The sequence below is a fragment of the Panthera uncia genome (genome assembly GCF_023721935.1).
Source record: "Panthera uncia isolate 11264 chromosome A1 unlocalized genomic scaffold, Puncia_PCG_1.0 HiC_scaffold_17, whole genome shotgun sequence".
Taxonomy (NCBI): domain Eukaryota; kingdom Metazoa; phylum Chordata; class Mammalia; order Carnivora; family Felidae; genus Panthera; species Panthera uncia.
Window position 1 is genome coordinate 612,340 of NW_026057577.1, and position 10,066 is coordinate 622,405.

General features: G+C 35.4%; 1 protein-coding gene across 1 annotated transcript; it reads right to left on the reverse strand.

Annotated features, from left to right (window-relative positions):
- Positions 1 to 237: 237 nt before the first annotated feature.
- LOC125935062 (olfactory receptor 2T2) lies at positions 238 to 1,212 on the reverse strand. The gene has a single exon (XM_049648777.1). It carries the CDS (start codon positions 1,210 to 1,212, stop codon positions 238 to 240), a length of 975 nt encoding a protein of 324 aa, XP_049504734.1.
- Positions 1,213 to 10,066: the final 8,854 nt, after the last annotated feature.

Genomic DNA, 10,066 nt, shown 5'->3' on the forward strand with positions numbered 1-10,066 from the left:
AAAATGCTCTCTGGAAAATGTTTTTCAGTGAATCCAGACTAGCCAATGGGCTAATTCTGATGCTTGTGGGCTACAGCTATTGTTTCTAAATGATGCTTGCAAAGAGACGATTTTGCCTGTTGATAACTCAGGATTATTAAAATGGTAGTGAATTTTTTTTCATAATCAAAAACGTAGTTTCTTATATGAAGGTGTGCCAGTGGCCATAGCACCAATGATATTTGTACCTGGCCGTGTCTAGTATTTCCTGGACATATCCACCACTCTGGTTTTCTGGGAGGAGGGGCATCTACTCAGCACTTTTCTTAGAGCTGTAGCCACATCTTTATTCCTCAAGCTGTAGATGAGTGGATTGAGCATTGGAGTGAGGACGGTGTAGAAAGCAGATACAATTTTGTCTTTCTCTGGTGTGTGGTAGGAATGTGGCAACACATTGGTGTAGAAGGCTGCCCCATAGAAAATGCTTACTACCATTATATGGGAAGAACAGGTAGCTAAGGCTTTGCCCCGGCCCTCAGCAGAATTCATGTGATGGACAGTGAGCAGGATGCGTGTGTAGGAAACAGAGATTACAGATATAGGAATGAGCAGCATTAGCACGCAGCAGGCGTACATCAGAGTCTCATAGAGAGACGTGTCAACACATGACAGTTTCAGTACAGCTGGGATCTCACAGAAAAAGTGATTGATTTCTCGGGAGCCACAGTAGGGGAAACTCATAGTGAAGGGGGTCAGCATGAACCCATCTAAGGAGCCACCAACCCAGGAACCCACCACCATGAACAAGCAAATCCTGCGATTCATGAGGAGAGGGTACCGAAGGGGTTTGCACACAGCCACATACCGGTCATAAGCCATGAGACCTAGCAGGAAAAATTCACCTCCAATTAGTGTCAGGTAGAGGAAGATCTGAAGTGTGCATCCAAAGAAAGAGATGATCTTTTCCTTGGACAGAAGGTCTTGCAGCATCTTGGGAACAGTGATACAGATGTAAACTGTGTCCATAATGGAGAGCTGGCTGAGTAAAAAGTACATGGGTGTATTCAGGCGAGAGTCCACATGGATGAGCAGAATCATGACCACATTGGCTGTTACAGACACCAGAAAAATGGAGAAGACTACTGCAAAGATAAGCCCAGGGAATTCAGGGTGGGTGATGAGGCCCAAGAGGATGAAATCAGTGGAGTTCTGGAGAGTGGCTTCCATGATCATCTCACAGGGTGGTTCTTAGGTCTTCAAAGGCAAAATTTTGGTGGGTTAATTAATAATCAATATTTACAGTATGGGATAGAGGAAAGAATATAGACTTCAAATCATTTTGAATTCTAGTCTTAATATTAATGGTCTTTGTGACATTGAACAGATATATTAATCTATAAGTTAATACTTTCATTATCTATGAAAGTTTATCATAAGTCTATATCTCTTTAGGCTGGATGTGAGATGTAAATATAATAGTTCATACAGAACCACTTTTAAAAGTTGATTTATTTTTATTTTATTTTGATCTTCTTTATAGTCTTTATAATCATATTACTTTAGGCTAAATATTTCCTGAGGTTGGTATAGTGCCTCGCAACCAATATCCATGAGTTGATTGAATTTGAGTTGTTCTCTGCCATTTAGATGATTACACTGTTAAGATTGTACATAGACATACATTTGTGATGTAATAAATCGACAGAAAATAAGCATGGGCCCAATAAATCTAGATAAATTTAGCATTTGGGGCTGCTGGATCAGGGTCAAGTGAGCTATAGGCAGATGTGCTGCCAAAAAGTTAATGTTTTAGGCATAGGTAACTTTAAGAAGTCAGGTCTCTTTGTTCTCATGGGATAATTTGGAGTGATAAATCTCTAATAAGGATAGCCATGAACTCTATTCCACAATAAGGGGTTTGGGTTCATCTTCGTGGCAGTCTTTGGTCGCCATAATGGAGTAGGTTGAAATTTTAGGACTTAACACTGGCTCATATTACTCTATGGTGACCTAAACTTTTCTTAAATTATTGGTCAAACAAAACATTAACATAATTTTTCTGATAGGGTGGCATTCTGATTCTATTAATGGACTCCTAATAATCCATTACTTTGTTGTTGTTGTTTTTTCATTCTTTAACATTTATTTTTGTACTGTGTTATACTGGTCCTTCATGTTTATAAGTAAAGATAACTCCAGATGGGAAAATGATTTCTGAATTTAGACGGAAAAATATACAATAGTATTATTACAACTCCCATGAACTAAATAGAATCAATTGTCATACCTTTTATTCTTGAAGAATATAAGTGTGCATCTTTTAGATATGTTCATGGATATTGAGGAATGAGTTGTTTATTATCATCATCATCATCCTATTGTAGTGTTCCTCTTCTCCTATTTCAGTGACAGAATTACTAAAGAAGTTTATTTCTATAAAATGTATTGGCCACCATAAATATACCCATATTTTTTGGAGAGAAATATGTAGTCTCTGAAGCATTAAAAAGGAATAATTATATCTTTATGTGGAACCAAAACTAATCACAGCAACTGACAGATTTATTTTCCTTTCTAAATATTCATCAAAGATGAATTTACATTATGAGTAATACTCTAAAGAAATAAGTAAAATCTGGAGGGGGAAGTAAAATCAGTTTTGTGTTAACTTAAGTTTATCACACCTTATTAGCTAAGCAGGACAAAAACAAATGTCTGGATAATTAACAAACCATATCTGAATATCAACTGTAACTCTCAACAAATTTGATGAGCATCAGCTACTTCTGTCTTCTTTAATATATGAAAGAATTTTTTATGAGAGATCCAGATCTGACTCATATACAAAAAGGCAGAATTTAAGATTTACAAGTGAAATTGTGTTTATAGCTCTTCACAATAACTGATTGAATATTAAAATATTCATCCAGGCAGGCAGTAATTTTATCTTGACCAGCCATATTTTTTCCACTTAGATACATTGTGGATTTTATATTTCATTTACTAATAGTACCAAATCAACTCCCAATAATAAAAATCCCTTTAAAAATACAATGAAAAACTTAAATAGCAAAGAAAATTACCAATCTGAAAACTGCCTGATAACCAATTACTTTTTAATCAAAATACAGACTACATAATTTTATCTTATACAAACACTCATACTGGACTCTACATAGTGTTCACAGGAGTAAATCACTCTTATTGCCTCAAATATCTTTGATTAAGGAATGAAATTTTTCTAACTTTTTTAGTGTTTATCCTATAATAATAGGTTATGAAAGTTGAAGGAAAGATATAATTTTAAACCAAATCCTTTATTCCAAAAATAACCATAGACTCATTGTGTTAAAAAAAAATGGATCTAGCCTGTGTGTGTGTGTGTGTGTGTGTGTGTGTGTGTGTGTTTGTGTTTGTGTGTGTGTGTCAGAAAGAGAGAAAGAAGAAAGAATGTATATTGGGAACAGAGCATGCTAAAGGAGTAGCACATTAAAGGCTTAACACAAAGAAGCATATTTTACTTTGTCAATGAATCAAATATATAAAAAAAATAATGTGACACATGGTCAAAATACATAATCACTATTGTAGGATATTTGGAATGGTAATTAAGCCATGACAATATATACATTATGAATACAATGATATTTTATGATTAATATATGTTAACTGATATGATGTAAACTAATGTTTACATCAGCTCCTAATATATAAATTTAACATTAGTGTTCACACTATTGCTGAAAGTAATGTGTTATTTGACTAATTCACACTACAAGATCCCAGATTCCATTCACCACAAAGTAACCTTTCCTCTACTATCATTTTCTGCTATTCAAAGGTCTAGGTTTTTTTCCGTTTCCTTTCCAAACAAGAGTTTTTTTGTTGTTGTTTTTTTTTTAACGTTTTTTATTTATTTTTGAGACAGAGAGAGACAGAGCATGAACGGGGGAGGAGCAGAGAGAGAGGGAGACACAGAATCGGAAGCAGGCTCCAGGCTCTGAGCCATCAGCCCAGAGCTGGACACGGGGCTCGAACTCACCGACCGCGAGATTGTGACCTGAGCTGCAGTCAGCCGCTTAACCGACTGAGCCACCCAGGCGCCCCTAGTTTTTTGTTTTTTTTTTTAAGAGAAAGGAGAAAACAAACAAACAAAGAAACAAACAAATAAACAAACAAACATTTTATCTGAGACTCAGGCCTTTCTGCTGTTCAAGTCAGAAAATACTCTGACCCACAGACTGGGTTCAGTATTACCCAGCCTTGTTAGTTAGGACATGGGAGTGGTGGAAGATCAGCCAAGGTGTGGAGAGCACTGTGGACAGAAGCTTTGGATCTCTGCAGTGAAAAAAAAAAAAAAAGGAAGAGTAAGTTTTGTAAGAGGTGTTGATCCTCCTTGTGGTCTCCATATGAAGAGAAGTAAAGAGATGTAGGAGAAGTTCTGTGCAAGGTACTGGCTGGTAGATGTGGCACATTTCAAGACAATGGGGAGTTGTTTGGGGAGAAGCCACAGAAGTCCAGGCAGTTTGTGACCCTCATGGCTTCTTGTAAGGAGAGACTTCCAAGTAAGATAAGGCAATATTTTATAAAGTGCTGTCCAAGAAGTTGAGGTCTTGGACCAATCCTTTCTGATAATCTGTATGTAGATATTTTAAGTTTTCTGTATATTACCATGTTCTGGTATCTTAAAAAATCTAACTATGGAAGGGCTGGCCCTTCCAGGACTAGCCAAATCTTTAAAAGATAGCAAAGGGCTTAGCTACAAGCATGCCTTTGATATGAAAACTAACCAATCTAGGCTCAGACCTCCTCTATCTGGTATGTGCACCCTTACAGAAAATATTTCTCTGCCTTAAATATTTCAGAATTAGGTACCAGGCAACTAGAGACCACTAAAGTCAGACAACATTACCTAAACTAGCCAATCCTAAACAGTTTCCCCTGTCTGGCCTTATATTTCCAGCAGAAACCCCAATAAAAACTGTGTCCTCATTCCTGCCTTTTGCCTCTGACCATCCCAGTAATTTGGCCCTCTGTGTTGTGACATGATTTCTTTCTCTAAGAACAGAACAGTAAGTATAATGAAGGTTTTTGTTGTTTGTTTGTTTTTACTAAGCTTGGTCTCTGTCTCTCCTGTGTTTGTTCAGGGCTGACATTTAACATATCTCAATTCCTTCCCAAGCATACAAAAAAACCTTCAACAATACCCAATTGCGTATGAAGGAGGTAATCCTTGCCTCAAAAATATTCAGAGGAAAATCCATGCTTCTCCCTTAGTAACTTATATTTGGCACCTACCCACTAATGTTTGAAAACTACTCATAATGAATACTAGGCACTCTCTTTCAATCAATCAGCTCTTAAAAGCCTGTTTCTTCTTCAGTGAACCCATTCATGCCCTTCCAAACTATACCAGATTCTCCTCAATCTCCCATATTTTAAGCTAAAGTATCCCTTTTCCAATAATCTAGTTGCCAAAAAGTGAATGTATAAATTCATCCTTCTTAATCTTGAATAGACTTTCTAAAGTTCCAGAGTGGTGCCTGAAGAAAACATCCCACTCACTGGGGAATGTATTATCTAGCTTCCATGAAAATCTAAGATCCTACCTCAAAGCAGCTGAGTCCAAACCTTAGGTAAGGCAACAGTGGAAGAGAGGACTTCTTAACTACTTGAATATGGAGGTGGCATTGGCCCAAAATATTTTTCATTAATAATGGGTTTCAGCATCTTGCAGAAGGAATTCCCAGGTTAGCAATTAGTCTAAATTTACAAGATTTACCTTGTGCACTATAGGAAACTCAATCAAAGCCCATCCCTTTTAGTGGAGTGTGCATTATTTTCCCAAGTAAAAGATTGTAATTATTCCTGGAAATTTCATCATAAAACTACTTATCTAATCCTGGCATCATTCTAAAGTAGTTCAAAAGAAATGTGGTCTAGGGGTGACAGTAAGGGTCACTTAAATTTAAAATTAAAACAATAATTCTAAAAGAAGTTATGCAAAACTGGAAATTTCCTTCTCCCATGGGATTGGCCTATTTTGTTTGAATAAAATGATATTAAAATTATGTAGGGTCACCTAGGTGATTCAGTTGGTTAAGCATCCAACTCTTGATTTTGGCTCAGGTACCTCATGGTAGTAAGACGGGGCTCTGTGTCAGGCTCTGCACTGAGCATGGAGCCTGCTTAAGATTCTTTCTCTCTCTCTTTCTCTCTCTCTCCTCCTGCCACTTCCCTGCTTGCATGCTCTCTCTCTCTTCTGAAAAAAATAATTAAATAAAGAAAGAAACAAATAAATAAATATATGCATTTGACACAGAGTTTAAGTGTTTTTAATAATTGTCTAATGATTAGTTGGAATTCAAATTCAGTGTGAAATAAAGGACACATGATAAAGAGAAAATAGAAGAGAAGAAAGTATTAAAAGAAGCAAAGAGGGAGGGGGAAAGGGGAAGCAAAGACAAATAAATAGGAGATAAAATAAAACAGAAGTCATACATTTTCTAAAAGTTACTACTAAAAATGAAATTAATTGTATTTCTCTAAAGAGGTAAATTTTAAAAAAGTGGTCTTGTCTGGGGAGATGAGCAACTTAACTACTGCTACTAAAATAATAATAGTAATAATAATAATAACAACAACAACAATAAAAATAAATATCATGTTAGAATGCATTTCAGGACTACATCTGGTGATGGGCACATTACTCACATGATTTCTAATCCTTACAAATTTATTAGATTTTAGACCTTAAATTTCATAGCCTCTAAATTACAGATGAAAACACATACACACTTTCAGCCACTTAGAATACTATTTAAAAACTATTATTGAAGAATATTTTCTATGTCTCTAATAAATATAAAGTATCCTCAATTAGATGTGCAGTGGATTTTAATAGAATCTACCCTTCATTATGATGTGAAGGGCCACAAATGGGTTACAACCAGATATTGACCTTCTCAGTCCTGGATTGGTCTACACTTCCTGAACTGACTACAGCCAGCAGGGAGTTGATCTTTTGTCAACAGCCACCTCAGCTTACCCCAGTTTGCCATATGACTACAATTTATTTTGATATCCATGTCATGAAAATGATTGAGAAGTTCTGATATAACAATTAATTCAAACTTCTATTATTATTATCTAACATGCTAAGGAAAGTAGCACAGCCTGTGAACATCACAACTTTTCATTTAGTGTTGAATTTAGGTATCTTTTAAAAATACAAGAGTTCAAATTATTTACATATGATAGATATGTTGTGCCTTCACAGTCTTGCTTTTCATGTTCTTCCTTAATCTTTGTTTTTTTTAGCCCTCCTCCTCCTATTCTTCCACTCTTTCAGGCCTTTCCAGTAATATGCCTTGCATACAGGTGTAAATAAGCATGTCCCTATATTCAAAACAGCAATTCTCAAAGTCTGGATGTTTACATTCCCAGTGTTTGGTTTGAGTTCAAATAATTTTGTCCACCCACACCATTACAAAGTGCTACTTGGCATTTATAGTGAACTATATTTGATTAAGACTCTGTTATTTATTATGATAATATCTACATCTATATGTTTTTAGAATGTTCTTTCTAAATTTCCAAAGATTTTAACTCTGCCCTTGTCCCAGAAAGACACACATATCAAAGTTTTCTAAATGGGGATTCAGACAAGAAAGAATCAAGCATGAAGACACTCAGATAACTGGAATAAGGAAAATTTCACAGCTGGTAAAATATTGGGTCTTAACAATGACTCAGAATTTATATAATTCAACCTTTTACCCTTTGAGGGATGATTAAATTAAAGGGCTCAGAAGAAATGCTAAAAATTCCTGGACTTGGGATGAGGATATCAGGGCTGCAGCTAAAGTTCTGACATTTCCTGTTTGGCATGGAATTCCATTCTCATAAGTTTTATTTTATTTTATTATTTTATTTTATTTTTTAATTTTTTCCCTATTTTGGCACAGTCATAACCAAGATTGCTTCAAGTTCCAATGTTCCATGATACAGTATTTCAATATTTCCTTATTTTCTGTTTTAATTCTTGTCTTATTATGTTTACTTCATCTCTAGTAATCCTATAACTATTACCAAAGTGAACATAATGTATTTAATTCCTACAAATAGCTAGGTGAAGACAATCATGTTCAGAGCATTTCTCCCAAAATTATTGAAGAAACTCTGGGATATCTATAAACAAACACTAGGAATCACTAAAATCAAAGTCTACACTCTAAGGCAAAATGTGTTGATGTAAACACCAAAGTAGCAGTCATAAAGTGATGAAAGAACCTGACCAGAGCACTCATGAAGAATGTGACACCCAAGACAGAGGGAATGTACAGTCACAAGTTGAGAATCAGCTTTCTTCCCAGAGTAGGAATTTTTTTTTCTTCAGTTATCTGCCTTACTCTGGAACAATAGAATCTGTAATGTTGGCGGGTTTTCACTTATTTTAGAGTAAAGATTATTTATATTTATACATCAGAACCAAAGAAGACTACTTAGCATACTATAAAAGTGGGTATAGATTTGCCTATGTTTTCTTTCATATAAACTTTCTGGCTACAACTAAGTGCATATAACCAAGACAAACACATCTGTGTTAAATAAGTTTCCATTACAAATTCCTCTACAGTAGCCACATCTCCTTTCTCCCTCATATCATTCCCAATACACTTCAGAAGACCATTTAAAAAAAAAACACATGGATTTTCCTTTTCTTTGGATATGCTGCTAATCTAGGCTAATTCAAACTTCATCCACCACTAGGGAAGTGCAGCATCACCTCAGATAGCAGTGAGTGCTGGAGTATAGTCAAAATAGCAGAAAAAGTAGAAATGGACAAAGTGCAAGAGCACGGTGAGAAAAATAAAAGTGAAAAAATGTTAGGAGGTAAAGATTGTTAGGAATGGAAGACAGAGGGATATAAATCAGGAAAGAGAAAAAGAATAGGTATAAGAAAGAGGGAGGGGAAAAACGCTTAAATTGGGGAAAGGCAGAGCCCACTAATGTCAAAAATGCCATGAGTTTGCTAACACTACTCTAGAAAGGAGAGAATGGGCTGATATTGAAAAGAACTATATTATAGAAAATTTGACGTTTATTTCATTCTTTCAATTTATATTATTTAAGTGCCGATTATATGTTAAAACTAAACAGAAAAATAAAAGCAAACATACATGACAAATATGCCTAGAAGCATGAGACCCTTTTTGATTCACTGGGTTGAGAAAGTAAGGAGTCAAGCACTACATAGGTGGTTGAGCAGTTTCCTTCCAACAAAAAAACATCTTCATGTTGAGGAGTTTTTGCTTATGTTCTTTAATTTCTGAAGTTAGGTGAAAGTCGATGTTAAGGGTCATTATACCACCCAGCCCCTCATGATACCATAGAGACATTCTATCAGAAGGATGTATAATGGCCAGGTAGACTAACAGCCTTAAACATTTTCTGTTTGTTTTATTAGAGGCCTTATGTTAGAGTTAGAAGGCATTGGTGACCTCTGTAATGTCATTTCTGCAAGAAAGAATTACTTTAAATGCAATGTCAACAGAAAAGACTAGAATAGAAGTGAATGAGGGAAGCAGATTTCACTGCCTGTGCCTTATAGTGATGAGTTAATTTTAATAATACCGCATGGTATACAGCACCTTTCAAAGCTAAAGTTGCTTTGCACCGGTAATCTCATATCCTCTTAAAATTATCTTTCTGAGGTAAGAAGTAGGTTAGACTATCCTAATTTAATAATTTAGGAACAGGAGTTCAAGAAATTACTTTCTTCAATTTTACGTAGTAAACTTATGTATAATTAGAATTTTACAAGTGTTACATGGCAAGATTTTTTTATATAATGAGAATGTAATTTTCCTCATCTATTTCTTTCATACAAGAATCCACCTTTAAGGCATATCCACTATTACCAAACCAGGGAATGTCCAAAACTGACTAATCCTGGTCAAAGTCACTGTCTCCATGGCAGAGGTGTTAGAAAACATAAGTTCAAAGAGAATGAAAGACTGGGTTGAAGAATCCTGCGACATCAAAATAGAGTGGTGAAATCTAAAAGGTAACTCCAACTTCTGGT

Bases quoted from the DNA above. Each gene is read 5' to 3' on its own strand.
- LOC125935062 (XM_049648777.1), bottom strand. From the start codon at position 1,212: ATGATCATGGAAGCCACTCTCCAGAACTCCACTGATTTCATCCTCTTG.